Raw genomic sequence first — 21,911 nt, forward strand, 5'->3', positions numbered from 1 at the left:
AATCAAGCTCAGGCAGGATTTCAGCCATGGGACAGCAGAACGCGGGGCTGACAGAAAGGTGCCAGCTTTGGAAACACAGTGTATTGTGAAACCAATGCACCCTGAATCTACTTGCCTATATTCGTTGTGTAGTCACAATGAATAGTAGGTATCTCAGCACTCCAAGTTCCCTGAACTTTTTTAGTGACCGTGTTGATGAACAACAACACACATACATGCCCTTAGCTCTAGTTTTAAGGAGTTTCTCATGCAAACAATCATAGAATGGTTTGGATTGAAAGGGACCTTAAAGATCACCTAATTCCAATCCTCCTGCCATGTGCAGGGACAGCTTCCAGTGGATCAGGTTGGGCAAAGCCCCATCCAGCCTGACCTTGAACACTTCCAGGGATGGGGCATCCACAGCTTCTCTGGGCAACCTGTACCAGTGCCTCACAACCCTCACAGTAAAGAATTTCTTCCTAATATCTAATCTAAATCTACCTACCCTCTTTTAATTTAAAACTATTCCTGCTTGTCCTACCATTACCCCTTGTCCTGTTACATAATGCATGTGACTGACGTAATATGAAACCATTAGAGATTGTTTTATAATCTGCTTGTAAGGAAAGAACTTTGTAAGTATGACTCCATTTTAATTATATCCCATCTTATTCAAGAACAAGCATAGCCTTTTTTTTTTTTTCTTCCTTATTTATAGAAAAAATAGCAAGATCTGAGTTTTCACACTTCTGGCGTGAGTACAGCTTCCCATTCTGTTTCCCCTGCATACTGCCTCTTCCAGGTTCTGCTCACCTGTTCTATTTCACTTGAACTGCTGCCAGCACCTTCTTCAGATATTTCCAGTCTTTGTCCCTCAGAACAGTTTCCAGAGCATGGATACAGCATATCATACTAAAAATTTAAGAATGGTTGTTTCCAAAAAAATTCTTCCCATGCTGCCAACATCAAACCATAGTTTTCACCCAAAACACTTGACCAACAGTTCTGTGATAATGGTTCTGTCAGATGTGGGATTTAGCCCCATCTTATCAAGAGATTGAGCTATATTTGCCTTATGGAGTGAGAGTATTTTAACAAGTTTCATTTCACAAATGAATGTTTTTCTATTGCTTTAGTGGGCCTTTAAGTTATACAGTCACATGCATTTGCCAACAATTGTAAAAAACATGGACACTAAAACAAAACTGACTCGAGAGATTCAGTAGCTGAATTAGTGCTGGTATCCAGCTACAAGTGGATACTCTGCTCTGCTATACAGCAGCAGAGTGCAGGAAAAGGTGATTTTGTTCCACTCCGATGCACAGTAAATGTCCAGTGGTATCCTTCTGCTGATCACCTTCTGCCTATATGTACAAAGGCTGACAACATGTTCCTGTTTTACTCAAGGGATGTGGGCATGAACAGCCCCACCACCCAGACATGTACTGACAGAGATTTTATCGCACCTCTGAAGCTTCACACACAAACATGCCCATTGACAGTATCAGTTTCAGGCATTGTAACCATCTCCAATTTCCTCTGGACATTTCTGCCCTTGTATGGGAGGTCCATAGTCAAGTTTATTCTCCCTCATTCCTTTCAGGGGAGCAAATAAATTTTCCCTTGTTCACAGAGTCAAGAGGATTAGTACAAGTCCAACTTTGCCCAAACTCCCACTGGACTCAGAAGGATCTAGTGGAGAAGTTTGGTCATGTCCACTGTCAAGCTTTTGGAATATTTGAGTTGCCATCATACAAACCCTCTGGCGCTCATGTACAGCTGCACCTGTAGCTCCTCTATCCACGTCACAATCAGAGAGCTCCTAACTTCTGTGGAGTGCCTGTCTCTTTTCAAGTCACGTGAGGGTGTAAAGGAGCAAACTGAGATTCCAGAGGGACAGGACAGAAGCTGCAATTGTGACCCCCTCTTAACTGGGATGGACTGTAGCATGATGAGGCAGAATCATTTCTGATCTCTCAAAACAGCATAATGAGGCAAACTGTCTCATTTCCCCTCATCCACACACTTCTCCACAGTTTGAACTGTTTTGCAGACACCTGGCACACATCCCAAAGTTTTTTTTAAACAATGCTTGGTAAAAGGGCAGGACTCAGAACGTGTGTGTATGACACATACAGCCCTCAGGCTGTTTTACATTCACAAAGAACTGATATGAAATTAAGTAATCAGTTGCAATTATACTTTGTTAACATCTAAATGGCACTCCCCTAAACTGCAGTGTCCTAGCAAAACTAGAAGCTTTTTTGTTTTGTTTAAAAAAAAAAAAAAAAAAAAAAAGAAGGCAAAGTTTTAAAAGGTGTTGATGTATTTTCAAACAAGAAATATCAGGCACAGAAAATAGAAAGCAGCTATTTCTGCCTCTCTCAGACACATGCACACCTGCTTTGCTGTTGCTGACAGTGGATAGCTGCAGGGCTCTTCCTGAGAGACATCCTGCATACCACAAAATAGCTGTAGAATATGAACTGTGACCCCTTTCAGCTTTGATAGACTTGTCATTTCTCTTAAGCTTTTCCATCCATCATACACACTCTTTCTAATGCTTAACTGTGTCATTTATACAGAAATCCCTTGAGGGAATTTCATTCCATCTCTGACACTGGCTTAATTGCTGTCAGCTGGAACTAATGAGTTTTTACATGTGATTAGTCTTATTTGTAACCACCTAATTTCAATGAACACTTTTGGTTGCTCCTCACTTGTAGTAAATGTGTGTGATTTCCTGACAAAGTTGTAAAATGCATCTCACTTTGGAGTTTCCTCAGCCCCAGGTGTGAGGAGAAGGTTCAGCACAGGTATTTTAAAGAAATGATTTACTTTGATGTCAAGGAGAAAAACTGTGTAACTTTTTTATTGGTCATGTAATAATTAGCAATTCAAGCAGTAAAAATTCCCTCTGTTCTCTCGTAGTGTAGGGTGATAGTCAAGGAAGCTACTAGCATAAAACCAGTGACCTGATACAAGATTTGAAGGAAGTTGTACTTCTTTTCAGTTTTCAAATAACTCCACAAATTTATCAACTACCAAATACAGGTGACCTGCAGCATCTCCAGAAATGTCAAAACCTAACAAGTTTAGAAATCATGTCAAATGAAAGCTAACACTAGACTCCTATGCACCCTCCACTTTCTTAGACCAAAACAAACAGAAAAGTTTCAGATCAAGCTGCTCAGATCAAATTGAATAAACTTCAGGGGGGAAAAAATGATACTTTGGTTATTTACACCTATAGAGCTTTAGGCCCTTATTGGAGTTTCCCAATAACCCTTGGAAAACAAAAGGAGGAAAAGCTTTTCATGGGAATATATAAAGACCACCTCTCTATACACATATGTAACTGACATGGACAGTCTTAAGATATGAGATGGCTATCTAGGGAATTTATTGCAGTGGATGGATAACATTTTGAAGCCCCAAGTACCCTGCAGGAAGATCAGTGCTCTTTGATAACACTTGACACCTCCTTGAGGTTGTCAAGAGAGCCTTTGGGCCAGGTTTCCCAAAGGGTTCTTGATGCTACTACTGTAGATGAGAACACTGTCACCAGCTGGGGTGGCAGCAAGAACAGCTCTCAGCTCTTCGGTTTGCCTCCACAGGATGGATGTATCTTGCACCAGACCCATCTTCTTCTCTCTCTTAAGAATAGGTAGGAAGGGGTAATAGTTCATGAAACTCCCAGCACTGTGCTGAGCTACATGTGTAAGTAGGAAGGGGCACCCAGGCACTCCTTTTATTCTTTGTGAACAGACCAAGCTGTATGGGTTTGGGCCTTTCTTTCCATCAGTTGAGAAAGTTTTGCACCATGAAAGGAAATGCATACCACAGCTTGAGAACCCCAGCTTTAGGGCTGTGATAAGGTTGAAACACTAAGCTCTCACAAGTCAGGAAATACCATGCAGATGACACTTGGCCCGTTGCACTATGCAGATCCTCTTTGGCCAGCAGCATGACTAGACTAGGGAATAGACCCTTTGGTCATGTATTCCCTCAGTGGTGAATTATTGCTCCAGTTCTTTCCAAAGTTAGATGCAGTTCAAAACAATATATATTAAAAAAAAAAAAAAAAAAAAAAAAAAAAAAAAAAAAAAGGAAAGTAATCAGTCTGCATACTAGCCAAAGGATGTAAAGAATTGGACTGTGTCCACCTCTGCCTGCTTAACTCCTCTATTTGTATACCCTCCATTACTTGTGTTCGATCTTGTCTGTAAGCAGGTGTCATTCAGGATTTATTTATTCTAATAATGGTAGAGCAAGTGGGCCAGCCAAGAATGAGGCTTTTCTTCCTGAAACATGTTACAAACCCACAGAGCTTAAGGTCTATAACTAGGCAAGGCATGCTCACACTGGGAAAGAAGATATTCTAAGGAAGAAATGCCAAGGGTATGAAGAAGAAGAAGGTTGGATCAAAATCTCCACAGGACAGAGACAGCCTAGTCAAAACAACAGGTCACAAAGTTGTCAGCTTTGTGCTCTTCTGAGCTTGCTTCTACCTACAGGATCTCTGCTAGCTCTTTCCTTTGGATTTATCCCGATGCTACATGTATTGTGACTGCAGTTTTCTCACCATTTACTCCAAAAAAACAGCACTGCTCTGTCTGCTGTGTGTTTCTCACCAGCCACCTGGGTGCATAAAGCAATCTCTGCCAGAAGTATTCATGCCATTTAATCTTGGTGTCAGACAATTTCCATCTAGTAGGAAATACTCTCATCTGGCTCTCTCATCATTACCTTGTATCTCTCTTGATTTTGTGTCTAGTGAATGTAAACCATTAACATTTCAGAACTGAAGCACTGTACACAGATTTTACACTGTAGAAAATGACTGCACTAAATGCACACAAATAGGCATTTGAGTTCTCTGCTTTTTGCCCTCTTCCCTTCATAAAGAAATCAATTATCAGTGCATGAATATTGCCTTGTAATTTCATTGTAAACTAATGAAAGTCCATCACCAAGCAGTGACAGAACTTTTGCTTTGGGAGTCATTCAGCACCTGGAAAGGGAAAACTTAAACAGAGGAGTAATTTACCAAATGAACACTCCTTTCAAAAATTCTTTCCTTTTCTCTCAGAAATGTAATTTATGAAGGCTTTCAAGGAGGAAACATGATGGAAAGATAAAACCTCCTGTACAAAGTTCAGATTTGCAACTGAATCAACTCAGGCTGAAATCCATCATAAATTTGACATGCCTGAAAACTGCCTTCCCAGGAGCATGCACTCTGAAACATAATCCTATTAAATACAGTGTGGAAAATAAGTTGTCCACTTTATTTTATCTTGCTCACCAGAATTCCTGTAACTAAATGCTGCAAGAAGAAGTCATATGGATACATGTAATGAAATGAACAGGACATACACTTTCCACAGGCTGAAATCCTCCTGGAGTCTCACAGCAAAGTAGGCAGCATATAGGCATGTTTCCCCTCTTGTTCACACCAACCTACTTTGAGCTCCCACCAATGCTAATGAGTAACTAATCAAGGGAAGGCAAGCCACCAAGACCTGAATTCTACCTTTTAATGTTTTTTTGTTGATTTATTTATTTATTTATTGTCATTTGATGGCCTGCCTGATGCACAGCAGAACAAGAAGTGCTGCAAAAATTAGGTTCTCCATATTTTAACCCCTCTTCCTAATTTAGGCAGCGGGGTGGAGAAATAAGGGTTCCTACTACCGTCAGCCCTTCCCAGAAGTGACGGAGAAGGCCATGCTACTCTTTCACTCCCTCCTGTGGTGGATCCTGAAAGTGTCATAGAAGAAGACAGGTGAGCTCCCTGCCCCTGACGATGCTGCAAAAGGGATGCCACTGGCCTGTATCTCCAAGGGAGCAGACATGTATAGAACCACCCTCTGATTTTTATCTTAAGTTTCTTAAGTCTTTGATGGCTGTTTCCAAAAAGTCATTCATCCAACAGACCTAAGACAATTTACTAAACAAACAAATATAAGTTCAAGCAGACTCTTCTACAGTTTCTTTGATGGTGGTCTTTTTCATACCTTTTTAATTCCCTCTTGTGGGGAAAGGGCACATTTAGAACTTGTGCTATCTGCTTCTACAAGGTAGCATACTTGGTATCAGGTTTCACTTATTTATTTCATTTATCTGATAGAAATCGTGACTTTAAAAAGCAACATATGTCACGGTGCTTTTTCTCTCTAATGAGAACATCAGTCCACAGGATAGCTACTCTCTGGCCTTGAACAGTGCTACACAACACTATTGGTATAAAAAAGTGGCACACAGCGACAGCAGTATTTGACAAACACAACTTTGCAGAGCCTTCACTTATCCATTACCGTGGATGCTAAAGGGAATGAGAACTAATAAAAACACTGCAATTAAACACATTGAGTAATTCTTCACCTAAGTAGATGGCCATGAGGACAAATGCACTAACTTGGACAACTGAGCCAGAGCCAATGTGGAAGCCATATTCCTCATGTCCTTACAATGCCTGCCTTCCTCTGATGGTAACTCTCCTTTTAAGAGTGCTTGGTCCACCTCCCAGTTCCAAATATGAATTCAGTGTGTTTGGATGCCTGTACAAAGTCAGAAGCAAGGCAAGTGCACCGCAGCCAGCATTTCATGCACCTATCAGCTCACCGAAAGGTGATTCTCTCATTTTAATAGCACTACATTTCTGGTGTGCTGCCACCTCCATATTCCCCCTCTGTATTCTTCAAAAGGGGTCCCTGACCCTAACTCTACCACCAACAGAAAGATGCCACTGCCAGTGGCACTACCTGCTGCCATTAAAAATAGCAGCACCTGGCAAAGAAAAAGGTTTGGGAATCCATTCTCTAGATCACATGATCTAGATCCCAGGCAGATCACAAACTTTCTGCTCTCAGATACTTTAGAAGAGCTGGTCTGGCTTAATAGTGTTTCTATTCACATGGTCATGTTATGGTTAAAATATATTAAATAGCTTGTATATCCACCAGAATTTCACCCTCCCTTCTCCCACTCCTTCAAAGCACCAATGAGACTCAGTGGCAGACTCTTTTACTCAGATTAAACTCCACTACTCCTCCATTTTACTTAGGATAAGAGCAGGAGAAAGATAATGAAACTGAGTCATTGCCTTCCCTCCCTGACTTCCACATATGCCCACGATCTGCAGGTTTTCTCCACCCCACAGCTTGCTGTGTGGATCACAGTGAGTCCATCCTGGTTATCATTAAAATGATTTTATATTTGCCATTACTTTCATTTTGAAAAATGTACTGACCTCTCCTGATGATTTATGCTGCTTATTCACTCACAGTATCTTATCTGAATACCGAACAAAGGTCGGAGTAGTGACAAATAAATGAGAATTCTTGCCCCAAATGTGAACAATTTATAGTAGCAATTGCATCCCAAAAATCTGGAAAATACAACATGCAGCCATGGCATAAATAAAGAAAGCACATTCCAGATTTTTTTTTTCTTTGTTTTCATGTAAGTAGGTGCTCTAGGATATCTTTAGGTGCTCTAGGATAGAGAGTTGAAGATTTATAGCATATGTATGACAGCTAATTTGTATACAGTTTGAAAGTGAACACCTAAAAGTCAGGAAAGTATACTATTACATCCTCGGAACAAGTTTAAGGTAACACAAAAGTGTTACTAGGTGCCTCAGAGAAGATGACAGAATAGGCAATCTGAAATAAATGAAGGAAAAAAGAAAAAAAAAGAAAAAAAAAAAGAAAAAAAAAAAGAAAAAAAAAGTCAACAACTAAATTTTGGATAGGTATAAGGTAAACATTCTTGAGCGAGTTTTCTAGCAACACACTGGAGCCAGGGAGAGAGCTGGACTGGATCTCCTGGAGGAAATGTTTTCTCTCTCCATCCTGACAAAAAGTCTAGGATGTATTCTCTATTAGCCTGGATTTTCAACAGCTGATGAAATGCTTACTGGTCATTTCTGAAAACTAATAAATTAGAATGGGGAAAAAATTCACTGAAGGGCAGTTACTAACTCATCACGGCAATTTCTTTTGCCAAGACCAGCTAAAACTTCAGTTCACAAGACTAACTCCACATACACTTATTTCCCTTGGTCCATGTTAAGGAATGATGCTGTGTTAATGTTGCTTTTTTGAAGAACATTCATAATTTGGTACAGTCATATTAAGAAACCATCTGCTACCACATGTTCCCACACCAATTGAAATCCCAGTCAATATACTTTTGGGCAGCTTTCATCTCCCTGTAACCGAAGTTTTAATTTTTGCATCCTATGCACACCGCTGCATTACATCAATGGCTTCAATTCAGACCTGTGCAGATAAGGCAACTAGACAAAAATCAAATGCAGGAAAAAAAATGCAGTTCTTTATGCTGTACCAGCTCATGTCTGCTCAGTCAACATTATTTTCCTGAAGACAATTACCAAGTATTGCTTATGGCCAATATTTTGCCGTGTCTTAAGTTATCCTTCTTTTTCCTTTGGTACCAATTATTATGTGTAACATCAGCATACTGTAAATTGTTTTTGTTTGGTTGTTTTTTTTTTTCCTAATGAATTTCCTCTTTTCAGGCTTCCAGCTGGAATTTCACTGGAAAGTATCTTATCTACCACAGCAGATAAAAATGAAGGCAGTGAATATAGATTAATACCCAGAATTTGATACAGAAATGTCAACAGAAGCATGTCCTGGGAGAGTGCACTGGGCCATTGAGATCAGAATGACTGGCATCATCAGAATTTGATTGTAGAATATAGTAGAAAGGAAGAGGAGGGGAGGGTGGTATGTCAAAAACAATTCCGACATTCTTTCTGAAGAAAGCATTCCAGCTTTGCACTGTCAAATGGCCTTCATTGGGAACCTGGTATCTAAACTTTCTAAAAATCTACCTCCAAACATAACAATGAATCAACCTGAAGCATTTCCTTCGCAAAAAATTTAGAAACATTTGGGGTTTGATCCTAACAAAAACAAACACTTGGAAATGTCTGAGTCCTTTGCAAAATGTAACCCCGCAGCTTCCCCAAGATCGTAGGAATTTGTTCAGATAAAAACACCACTCCTGAACCAAACTCAAACCTGCATTTGCTGTTCAAAAATAGATTTTTGATCTCAACTCTTTCTTACTCAGTTTTTAATTTTCAGGCGCCTCTGCCCTTCCCGGTCTCAGGCCCAACAGGAAATGGAAGTACCAAAATACCGTGAAAATGGCTGTGCCTGTGGTAACTCTGGTCTGGCTGAAGAAGTGGAAACACTAGCAAAGTCCTGAGCGAGCCAGATCTTGAAAAGACTTGTAGCCTGATTTCCAAACCAACATGGTTCAGATAGGTTTTGGATAGCAGCTAAACCTTTGGAGGCTTCTCAGAATGAACCAAACCCTGTGGTTTGCCAGCTCTCAAGGAATACTCATGGCCATTCTTCAAGGTATTCAGAGGGCAATAGGGGAAGAATGAAAACATCAGAACTGGCCTAAGTTTGCATGATTTACTTCAGTTTCCTCTGTCCTGCTCTTCCCTCCCTACCCATAATAACTTCTACTCTTCAGTTTTAGCTTTAAAATTTTAAGGGTGTGCAGTCGACCTGCCATCTCCATTATGTATTTCACATAATAAGGTATGGTGTACGTTGGCTGCATGCAGAAATAGGACTTTTAACTCTGATCACAAGTATTGCTGGCCCTTTCAATAATAACCTTCACAGGTTTTGTTTTTGTTTCTTTAATGAGAAGTGTCTTGAGAGAGAGTTTATTGCTAGGAAGCATTGTTGAAAGTGTTTTATTTTCAGTGCTGATGTACCCTTGGTTGTACCAATGCCCATTTGCAGTAACAATGCTATTAGGATCTGGAGCCACTTACAGTTTTATTTATGGTCTTGGTTTTTGAATCACAATTAGAGTAACTTTTCCAAATGTTTGGGTTTGCAGGCGCCATCCAAATGGGTCCTTAACTTGGAAAGCTTTGATTGTGTTTAGCTTCCATTTACTGAACTACCTTAGTGGTCCATCTTATACTGGTGAGTGTTGTGGAAGCTATCCAGGGCATTAAATGCTATTGAATACTCACAAAGCATGTGCCAAGGGAGAAAAAGAAAACAATTGTTCCCTGAAATATTCAGCTTCTGATGAAAGGAATTTTTAACAGGCAGAGGTGTTCATTTCAAGAAGCGATTTCAAGCAACCTTTCTTCCTTCGTAAGATCTAAGATCAATATTATATTCAGAAGGACACATGGTTCAGCAAGGCTTTGAAAGCATAAAATTAAATAGTTTGTGGTATGTTACAAGTCATCAAGATTTTAAAATAAGAAACACTTGTGTCCTATTGTTTGTACAAGCACATGCACACACACAACACTGCAACTGAGATAAAAGCTAGGCTGATGGTTCCAAAAATACGGCGTAACAATGCCAAAGTAAGTGTGGCGATAAGTGCCGTGATCTTAAACTTACTTCTTCTAGGAACAGACTGAGCTTTCTTCAAAACACCGTGTTTCAAAACAAAAGTACCTATAACCTCAAGATATGACTATTCCCCTAAGATAATATGCCAATAAGGCTCTGCTCTCACCAGTTTCATACGTCCAGAAAGCATGGTTGTATATCGCAGAGCAGAATAAAAACACAGCATCGTGAAAGAGTTCCAACAATGTGCTACAGGAATCGCAGATTATTACCTGACTTTCCATAAACAAGGTAAAAAGACAAGGTTACTTAAGATATTTTGCGGAAAGTAAGAATGTTTTACATTAGTATTTGACACAAGGGGAGGAAAAACCAGGAGCAGCCAAATTGGCTACAGTCCCTCCAGATCTCACAGTTTCTTATGAGACAGCTCTCAGCCTACCTTCCCAAAATGAAAGCCATTGTTCTGTTGCCAATGTTTGTTTATTTGAAATAACAGTAAATATAATACAAAATAATGTTCTCCTCCCCCATCTATCCCTGTGGCTCAGTTAGTAATACAGAATTGGAATATCATGTTTCCCCTCACTTTCCCTATTATTGCAATATGCTTCTACTCAGGAGACAAACGTCCAGGAGCAACTTTAGCAAAGAGTATTTTTTGACCACAAGAGGCCAAGATTGCTACAAATTCAAAGTAGATTCGGGCTGTGTCTAAGCTAGTGAACCCACAAAAACTTCAAAACTCTTGGATCCTGGTGCACATCCTGGCTTCCCAATAAAGATTCAGGTGTGCAACTGCTGATCCCTCATGTTTCTCCTCTGCTCTGGCATACAGATGGGGACCCATGCATGTTCTGGCTGGGTCCACATTTTGGACAGAGAGGAAAAAGTTACAACACAAGTTGCAACTCATTTTGGATGTAGCTGTGAGAACCTGAGGACCAGACGCTAGACCACCTGGTGCATTTCAGCTACCTGCTGACTACTTGGATGCCAGATACTGATCTGATGGTTATTACCAAGGTTGTAGGAAGCCATCTGCTCATCAGTCCCTGCGGACCTGCAGTCATATTTGCCATTAAGCAATCAGAAATCTGTTGGAATGCTTAAGTTTTGTGAAAACTCTGTAATTTCTTGCTATTGGACTATTGCAAAGCTTTCAACATCTGAAAATCACATATTCAGAGGTGGTTGTGGGGTTTTCTGCCTGAGAGAAATCCAATGTAAAAATGTTATTCCTAATTAGACAAGGATACAGCTCTATAAACTGCTGAAAGTCTTGTCCGAAAGTAATACTTGTTCCACTTCTGGAGCTAGCAAGGATGTCAAGTTAAAACAGCCCAGAAGTTTGTTCAGCAACATTAAAAACAGCTGGTGCCCCTCTCACTGCCCATAGTGAATTTTACTATCACAACATTGCTAAGGTTCACCTTATGGCAGATTTACCACTGTGGTTAAGGAGTTTATGTCCAAGCTATTATTGCCACCACCTGGCATATCCCACTGACAGCGTATTACCATCAGGGATCTGCACACTCTCCCCTGTGATCATCCTGCAGTTTTCATGAAACTCAGGTCCACAGTATGTGTTCTGTCCCCACGGCTTCTGGTTCTTTTTAAAAACATCAGTCTGTCTTTGTTATTCTTCCAAGCACAAATAAAAGGAAAACTTTCATCTGATGTGTAGAGAAAAAAAAAAAAAAAAAAAAAAAAAAAAAAAGGTAGTTTTCTGTCATAATACAAGGTCAGAGCAGGTGAAAAAAAAAAAAAGTTATACATTTCCTTGGTGCTTCACAGCATGAGTTTTTTTGGTGGTAGTGGTGGTTGTGGTAGTGGGTTTTCTTGTTGTTATAATTGTGCAGATATTACCCACAAATATTTGGGAAAGGTACATGTGAGAAGGGATTATGCAGTCTGTACATTTTGCTATAAGCAAATTGACTGCAGGAGTAAAGAATGATTTAGTGTCATGGTATTTGTTGCTGTTACAGTGATGTTGGTTTTGTTTTATTTAAATAGGGAAGTACACTCATAGCAGAAATAAACCTGCCTCATGCAACCAGAACTCAGAGTTTAGTCTTGTGGGAAGAAGTAAAAAGTATGTGTACATGAGTGTGTATGCGTTGTTCTCTTACCACGGGTCTCTGACAGCTCATTACCCATTTTATGGAAGGATTTCTAATGTACTTGTATGTGCCACCATCTCTGTAAGATGAGCACAGACTGCAGAAAAACTAGCATGGGCTGACCACAGCCCAGCAGTGACACATCCAGCCACCCCTACCAAAACGTTTGGGTTTAACGAGACTGAAAGCTTAAAGCCTCCGGTGTCATTGCCCTTTCAGTAGAAGAGGGTGGGGATTCCAACAGGATTGACTTTTCTAATCACAGCTTATAAAGATGCATACTGTTGTAAGGTGCAGAAATGAACAATACACATTCTGGGTGGGTGAGAGAACAGAGAGGCTTCAGACATCTCTCAGAATTAGCTGAAGTCCAATACATTCACATGAGTTTATGCCATTTAATTTTTAAAGGGATTTCCTAAGTGCTCTTGGCCAGATTTTTATTCCCTCAGCTTTAAAAAGGCAACCATTCATAAACACCAGTTACGTTCGACAGTGATTGATATGCATCTGTTAAAGGCTTTAGCACCATTTGATCCTTGTATCATTTTAAGATGATATAGCAGTCACAATCACTCCTATTTCACACTTGGATTATTTCTGTTAGCATCTCTAGTTAGCTTCCGTGCTGACATTCAGATTTTTTTTATGTACTGGAGAAAGAATATAACATGTCATCTCTTGCAAATTCCTTTTACATATTTGTGAAAGTGAACTTGGAATTAAATTACAATGCTAACCTGTTAACCTGTTAACTGGAATAGTACTTCACCTGGCAGTCTGTGGGTGCTTCAAACAAATTCTTAAAAAGATCAAAAATCACTTGACTTTATCTGTCCCGCACTTGCAGATGTCACAAGCTATAAAATTCATGGGGCAAACTCACTCCTTTAAGGTTTTCAATTAGCAGCTTCTAATCTACAAATCATTTTTAAAAAAAAAAAAAAAAAAAAAAAAAAAAAAAAAAGATGAGAAGGCAAAACTTCTCCTGAAGAATTTCAGGTATGAACAGCTCAGCCGTCCCCCACCACTGCTTCTCCTTGAGCTGTCCCTAACCCCCACCACCACCAAAGGAAAGACAAGAAAAGAGAAAGAAAGAAAGAAAGAAAAGAGCGCTCAGTATTTTACATCATTTTTCTGAAAGACCGAGACAAAAATAGGGTCTATGTCACTTTGCAACTGCCTGTAACTTCAGCATAATAAACTCCGAGGGGCACAGCCCTCACCCAAACACTTAAAAACAGCTTGAAAGGGGTGCTGGTTGCCCGTTATGTTTACTCAAGCACTTGTTTAAAAACACATTTAAGGAAAATGTTTTTATTTCTCCAGATTGCATTAATTATAGCTTTGCAAACACTGCGAGCTCTGCGAGAAGGCTGAACCGAGCTATTAGCTGCAAACCTCAGGTCTTGGCTGGAGAAGTGGTTATGGCTTATTTAGCAAGCCTAATGAATTGGCTCGCCCAGCTCCGCGCAGAGCTCCATGTTTAGCACCGCGGAGCCCGGAATAGCCCGAGCCTCACGCCGCTTTGGAAGCAGAAATAAAAAGAGAAATCGCTCGACCTAAGGCGGTCCTCGCTGCAGCGTTATTCCCCGGGGGGGGAAGTATCAAAAGCAGCAAGGCGGGCATCACCCACCAGCTTCGCCCGGGGGCTCTGCGGAGACCCTCGGCGAGGCTCCGGGGTCCCGCTGCGGGCCGGGCCGGGGGCAGCAGCCCCCCGCCGCCCTCAGGTGCGCCCCGGGGCCGGCATCCCGCGGCGGGGCGGCCTTACCGTGAGGGCGGACAGCTTCTGGGCCGGCACGGCGGGGAGCAGCTCCGGCAGCAGCAGCAGCAGCGGCACCCACATCCTGAGCGGCGGCGGCAGGGGCTGGGGCAACCTCCCGGGGACGTCGCTGCCCCGCTCTGCTCCCTTCTCAGTCGCTTTTTTTTTTTTTTTTTCTCCTTTTTCTTTTTTTAGCCCCCACCCCTTCAAGTGTGGCTTGGGGCGCACGGCAGAGCGCCGGCAGTTTCGCCCTTTCTCCGTGTCCGGCGGCGCTCGGAGATGCTCCCCAGCCTCGCCCCCCTCCGCCGCCTAGCCCCGGGGGTCGCCTCCTTTCCTCTCCAACCCCTTCTCCCCCCCTCGGCGGGGGAAGAGGGAGGAAAAGCCGGGGAGGGAAGGGAAGGGAGGACCCTCCCACCCCACCCCACCGCTGTCCGCCGCCGGCGGGGGGCCGCGGGAAGGCAGAGCCGCAGCCGCGGAGCCGGGCGCTGGGCGACCTCTCCTCGCCGCTCCTTCCCTTCCCCTCTTATCCTCCCCCCCGCCCGGCCCGGCCCGGCCTCCGCTTTCTCCTCCCAGACCCGCAGCTCCCCGCCGATTAACCCTCCCCGAGGCTCCCGGGGGACTCCGGATCGCCCCCCTTCCCTCCCCTTCCCTCCCCTCCCCGTGGGGCTCATCCCATTCCCCCTCCGCCTCCCCCTGCACCACCGCGTACAAACGCAGGCGGCCGCGGCCCCCCGAGCCCGGTGCACCCCACTTTGCTAGATGGGGACAGCAAGAGCTGGGAGCAGCGGGCTGTGGGATGGGGTCTGGGGGCTGCCCGGGGAGCGGGCAGGGCTCGCAGGGGGCCAGGGACAGCCGGGAGCGGCTACAGGTTGCCGCGGGGCTGCCGCTCCGCATGCGGTACAGCGCCAGGTGAACCCTCCCTCCCGCCGGTTTTGCGCTTTTCTCGCTGATGTTTCTGGAGGCAAACGGAGGAGTTTTGTTATTTCCCCTCTGCGAACCGCCGGAGGATCTCCTCTGCTCGGAGCGCCGGAAAGAAGCCCTTCTAAGTGCATGTTTGCCACTGGAGCAGCACCCCGCTCCTCCCCTGAGCCCCACGGCTCCCTGCCAGCCCGCAGAGATCCCCGCGGTTCAGGGGGTCCGAAGCGACCAGGGCTTTTTTATTAGGGTTGTGCTCGTCAGAAGGAGAGGACCCAAGCCTGGAAGGGCTTTGGGGAGGCTGCGAGGCAGCACGCACCCAAATGACAATTCCCCAGACCCGACCTCAGCGGCTGGGCACACCCTGACTGCCAGAGCTGGGCATGGAGCACGCTCCCCGGAGCGGTAGCTTCAAGCCCAGAGAGGCAGGGAGAAGTAGAAATTAATCTAAGACAGATTTGGGTGCCCTGCTTGAGACAGCCACTGCTGACTTCTCTGGATCTTGCGATGTTCAGAGCATGCAGCCAACAACCCAGCCACAGATCTCAACTGGGCACCTAGAGGAGTAAAAGTTTGAAGACTCCCCTTTTCTAAAGTTTGGTTTTAAACAGCTTGGTTGTGAACATAAAGTATGTGTGCACATGCCTGTGTGTGCTCATAATATCTCTTCAACTTTTCCATTGGAAAAAAAAAAAAAAAAAAAAAAAAAAAAAGGAAAGATAAGGAAGCTATCACAAGTATTTTCTGGGTCAGAGAATGTTTAGGACCCTTCACTCCACCACACAGACCCCCATCAGTCTCCAGCTAGCAGCATCCCCCATGGACACAGCAGATTGACGTGTGCTGCAGTGGGCAAAGCAGGACATTTTTTCCAGCAAGGACTCTGCAGCCATTTCCTCACAGCTGGGAGGTGGTGAACCTTCGCAATGTCAATGCCCATCAGAACCAGAAGATTTTATCCTCATGACCATGCCTCCAGCCATCCATGCTTGTGTCCCCTCCAGCTATACCCTGACTAAGTGTTACTTCTTATATCCCTCAGAGTTATTCTCTGTGTGGACCTAGTCCCACTCCCCTGTCATCAAGCCTCTCGTTGCCTTGTCATTGCAGTCATCATCTTCCCAGTCCTCTTCCTTCCTTTTCCACCAGTCCATCCCAGTCTGTCTCCCTGTCCCGGCCCAGGCCTCCTTCATCACCAAGCAGCCCTGCAGCCCCATGGCTGCCTTTCCACCTGCCATGCTCTTGGGAGCTTGCTAACTCCACAGCCCCTTTGTCTTCAGTTTAGGGTCCTTTTGTGCACTGCTGCTGTTCAGCCAGGCAAAGGCAATATGCAGCAGTCAGTCCCTCAACTAAACGGCACGGCAGTTTGGATTTGGCATTGCAGGAAAAATCCAAGCTCAGAATAGATGAGAAATTTATCTAATAAAAACAAGCTGCAGGTTTTTTAGGGTTTATGACTTCATCAGATTTGAGTGGATTTCCAGAGGTGACAGTAGCCAGGAGACCAAAATGAGAAGTCTGAAGTCCAGAAACTGGTGGCATTATGGTTTCAAAATAAAGACCCCTTGCCAAAATATGCATTATTATTTTGTCTACTGTCATTTCCCCTGCTTCTTTTGAGAAAGATATTTGACTATTCGGCCTAAAATTTCTTCTTCCCTTTCTTTGCCCCCCATCCCAGAAGATAATTCAGCCCAATGAAAATATTTTTAAAGGAAAATGTGAGACCAAGTGATAAAAATACTGTCAAGAATCAAGCAACTGAAAATAGTGTTTTATAATGTAAAAGGCAGAGTGATTTTAACAGGCAGAGCTACCAGCCACCACCATGGTGGTAAGAAAACTACCTGCCTCCTAAAACTTGCAGTCAGATTAGATGAGAGTACAAAAAGGGAAGTAAATGTTATTCCTTGTTAAAGGTGGGGGAAGGTCTATAAGACAGGCACATCAGTATTCTTCACAGGTGTTGTTCTCCCATTTAAAAAGGGGTCATATCGCCAGAAGAACGTATGGGTCCCCTTTCCATGGATATCACTGAAGGAAATCTATGTTTTCCACTTCTTGCTCTAGTTTGTCAGTGGTGGTTTTATCCTGAGCACAGCCTTCTCCCACAATGTTTAAGTCATGTCACAGTGAATTTTGACCCAGCCACCTCTTCATCCATGCCAGCACCATGTCCAGACTTATCTGTGCTACATCAGGAATTGTACCCAAGTTTTCTGAAGTCCTATGTGGGTTCTTTCATAATAAGACCCAAATTTTCTCCTCTTTCCTCAGTCTCTCCAGAACTGTGTGCTCAGGAAGTTGTAGAAAGCAACTCAAGTTGCTTAAATGAGTGAGCTTCACAGAGCAATCCTGTACAGTTTTACAGCAACGGTTAGAATTATACAGGAAACACTCGATACAACTTACTGGAGCATGAGAGCTTTCCTCTAATACCTTTAATTAGGTCAGAAAATGCAAAAGGAAATTATACCTCATCTATAGAATTGTTCAGGCTGCTTTGCAATCCTGTATATAGTTGACCATTCAGTATTAAATTCAACAGAAATGTTCCAATAAGGATATTGGAAATTCTGACTTTGATAAAGGAAGAACTGTCTGGCTCCTAAGTATCAAGACTACAGAAAATAAATCCTCTTAAGTAAGTTTCAGTGCAGCGCTTGTGCCTGCAGGGATGGGCCACTAGATCCAAGCAGAGATGTGTTCCTTGGCTGGGGTATGTAAGGGCTCAGGAGTCTGCTTCCCATTGCAGGATCACTTGGTGTTTGGCAGAAGATAGCGCAATTCTTAGAAAGAGATTTTTATTTTTTTCTCTTATGGGTCCCTGGCACCAGCTTTGAAAGAATTAGCAGGCGAACTCTGCACTCTCACCTGCTTTTAAAGTGTGCTGCTTTTCAAGCAGCAAATATATTTTGCAGCCAGTTTGAGGCATACCAAATGTTTGATTCTTTCTTTAAGTTTGGAAAAATAATGGGAGATAATACTAAAATTAAAGCAAATAGTTCTTGTAATATTTAGAGAATATACATGCACCTATAAATGTGCAAACAAGAGTAGAACAGTTATTTCTGTTCTGTATAGCTACGGCATACCTCTTTCTCCTAGGTTTCTACATTGCAGAATCACAGAATCATCTAGGTTGGAAGACACCTCCAAGATCATCGAGTCCAACCTCTGACCTAACACTAACAAGTCCTCCACTAAATCATATGAGTATCATAAAGTCCAAGTCAGTGACAGAGACTGATAGGGACAGCAGAAGCACAAATAATAACAAAAAAAAAGGGGTAATTAACTTTTTTTGTCTGTTTGTTTGTTTTTTAATTTGTAAAGCATTATCATTAGCTTCTTATAAACAAAGGTACTTAATCAAATCCAGCTCACATCAATGGAAAGTCTCCCATGATTTTAATATGGATATAAATGAAAAGCCCACAAACAGTGACCCCAGATTCTAGCCCTACGATATTTAGGGTATCATTATACTGTATCCACAGGGAGTCATTCTTGACATATAGTTGTTCAAAAAAAAAAAAAAATAGATATGTATGTCTAGTTTAAAGGAATAAAAAACTCTCTGATGCTTTATTTCTTTGTGTTTTCTGTGAGTAGTGGAAGATGGAGTCCCAGAGTTAAGTAGGATGTTTTGAATCTTCTTAATCTAAAAAAAAAAATAAAATAAAATAAAAAAAGATTTATTCATTTCATTATTTTGAAAGTAGAAAATTATCTTTGTAAACTTTAACATGCAGTTTGTTTTAAACAGCTGATGACTGAGCTGTGCTCTGTGCCACATGAAATGTAGAGTGGAATTTTTAAAAGTGTTTATGGGAACCAGGAGCTGAGATCCTGTTTTTGAGAGCTACATAGGTGAGCCAAACCCTAATCCCAAAACACCAAGGCCCACACATTATTTGATCATTAAAAATAAAGCCATGAAACCAGCCTTTTAAAAATGGGGACAGAATGTAGGAGTAAAGTCAAAATTGTGAGTGGGTAGGAGGAATGGGCCCACATGTGACTAGTTTTGCTTGCGAAACACAGATAGCTTTGAAAAGTGTCATCCTTAGGTGAGATCTTCCAGTATTAGCATGTTGCATTTTTCATGATGAGAGCTTACAGTGTGGGATTTATCACACTTTAATGAGCAGTCAGTATGAGGAAAATGACTTAATCCTTCAAGGCAATAACAACACACACACAAAATCATGTTCTGCATCTTGTAGGGTGAGAGAAGAGCAGAGCTAGTACATTCCCCATCTCTCAGAGCCACAGTTCTGCCATGCTTCTCCCAGCTGAGCATGCTCTTCAGGCTTTTCTGAAAGATGTTGGCTGTTGTAACGCAGAGAGAGGCATTGCTGCTGACTCACTCACCTTACATTAAATCATCCCTCACGGCTCTTTGGCCAGGAGTGCTCCCCTTTCACCCAAATGTAGACCTTAGGATGGTGAGGTCAGGATCAAGAGCAAACCCTGAAAAAACAGCTCGCTCCTGTGTTAGATGAACACCTGGGATGGCAAAAAGAATGTGAGTGCTGATAGAGGGAAGAACAAAAAAAAATAGCCTTTTGGCAATGGTGCTGACAGTCTGCTGTCCGATCATCTGGAAACAACCACGGATTCTGCATAATTCTCAGAGTCTTGGAACTATCGGAGAGAGGAGCTCTGTCTGGGGAGGGATATATGTATCCACAATGCTTATAACTAGATTTACACCAAGAATGAAAAGCATACAGAAAAAAAAAAAAAAAGGGTATTACATGAAGTGATATACTGATGGTAAAATGCTTTCCTGAGTGCTAGTGAATAGCTGAAGCAACACAGGATGCAATAGAAAAATGCATGTCATAAAATAGCTTTGAAATCTTTTGGCACACAAATAAATGTGCTTATCTCATATTATTCCCCTTCCTTGACCAGACTTATTTTTCTGGCTGTACCTGTTGACTGTATGGCTCAGCATTTTGCGGAGGAAGTTCTTTCCACTCACAGATAGAAATGAAGGAATGAACAGTTTGAATTAGAAGATATAAGTCTTCCTATCAGGAATATCCTGGACAGCTGTCAGAGATATGCTACTTCACCATCCCATATGCACTGCTTCTCAGGACAGGAAGAGTTCTACTGTGGGGATAGATGGAAATGCTTTCACAGGAAAAGTGTGGTATTTTAGCAGTGGAAATTTCATACAGTCCTAAGAGTGGAATAAAAAGCTAGGTAAAGTGCATGAGTATTTCTTATTTCCAGTCCCCAGCATTGACATTTGTATTGTGTACCAGCTTGCTATTTCAGATTTGGAAACCCATAGTAACCCAAAACCCATTATGTTCGCCAGCCTCTCCCTCAGCCCAGTGTAAAGCAAGCTTTGTGGTCCCAAGCCAGTCTCCTGTGGGAACAAGGTGTTTGTGAAGCCTTCACCACAGCGAGCAGCCTCAGTCCAGGCACCAAAGCCTAAGTGGGCCCAGAGCCAGAGCCACACTGTCACCACTGACAGAGATCAGCCCAGGACAAGATGGAGGCGAAACCGCCTGAGAGCGCTGGGAAGCCTCCCTCACCCCTTCCTGCACCTTCCCATCTGTACATAAACACGGGCTTCAGGCTCCAGGCCTGCTAAGTGGCACCTTGCTCAAGGATTAATGCCTTTTAAGAAAGCAGGAAATAGGAAGCAAACAGGCAGATTCTGGCTCCCCCTCATCCCACCTCCCCTTCCTTCCTGCCCCCTCCCTATAACAGGCACACAGGGCCGAAAAACTGTGCTGAATGGGAAAACATAGCTCATGGCTACAAACAACACTCTCATTTGCAGGGGTGAAATGATGGAAACATGATCAAGAGGGTGAGGAGGACCCTACAATCAGTGGGGAGCAGGAATGTCTCCATCGCAGGCCTGTGGTCTTACAGGGACATCCCCGTAAGGCCTGTGAGGCAGCAGATCTGCAGTGTATGGCCACAGACAGGTCTTGGTTGCCTTCGGGAGATAGTGGCACACTGCAATCTGTATAAGAGTGGCCATGCTTGACCTATTCAAGCTCTTTGCAGTGGGTGACAGTGGCTTTTAGTCCATTAAGAGTCATATTTTCTTACCTGTCAGAAAGAGGACAAAACTGACAAGCAAAAAGAGAAGCTCGGTTAAGCCTTCGAGGAAAACACCACAGTTTGTCAAGAATGTTTGTTTCATTTCTTTTTTTATGATTTTCCTTGGCTGTTTTTTCCCAGCGGGTAAGAACAGGTACATTTTCATAGAGTGGTGGCAGTGAAACAACAGGTTATCATGACAGTGGATATGGCTCCATTTCTGCTTTTAATCAGTTCTTTCCGTTTGGATTTACTTGGTATTTCAGAGGCTGTGATTTTCATGGGCTTCACAAAGAGCTACTTGGCTGCACCTTCTATAACCAGTTTGTTACCTTTGCTGACTACTAAACCAATTAACAATCATGCGTTTTGGAGAACATGTTGATAAGTGCCAAGGTTTCTTCAAAACCCTTAAAAAATCCTGTAACATAATGTCAAGAACTCATTTGGGCATGTGTTGCTTTACCACTTTAGAGAAAGCACAATATTATTATATTATTTTTTTTAAAGCAAGGCAAAAAGCAGAAGGTTTTATGGGTTTTGGCAGACTGGTCTTTGTTGCTAGCATTTCCCCTTAGGCTGAGTTAGTGGTAAGCTGCTGGCTGCCCCTGTCTCTGAGGCATGCAGAGGTAAAGAGGGTGGCAAAGAGACAAATTTACAGCAAGCACT

The 21,911-nt window shown here is 42.7% G+C and overlaps 1 protein-coding gene across 9 annotated transcripts in view; it reads right to left on the reverse strand.

The window, feature by feature from the left end:
• Positions 1-14,786, reverse strand: part of SMOC2 (SPARC related modular calcium binding 2) — a 146,971-nt gene extending 132,185 nt beyond the window's left edge. For 2 of the 9 annotated variants that reach the window (XM_068676870.1, XM_068676869.1), the window contains exon 1: positions 14,259-14,786. In XM_068676870.1, coding sequence (XP_068532971.1) covers positions 14,259-14,333 — 75 coding nt within the window. In that variant the 5' untranslated portion in view covers positions 14,334-14,786. The remainder of the gene's footprint in view (positions 1-14,258) is intronic. The other 7 variants (XM_068676866.1, XM_068676865.1, XM_068676871.1 and 4 more) reach the window with 4 other exon arrangements.
• Between the last annotated feature and the right edge of the window lie 7,125 nt (positions 14,787-21,911).

This window comes from Anas acuta, chromosome 3 (assembly GCF_963932015.1).
Source record: "Anas acuta chromosome 3, bAnaAcu1.1, whole genome shotgun sequence".
Classification (NCBI taxonomy): domain Eukaryota; kingdom Metazoa; phylum Chordata; class Aves; order Anseriformes; family Anatidae; genus Anas; species Anas acuta.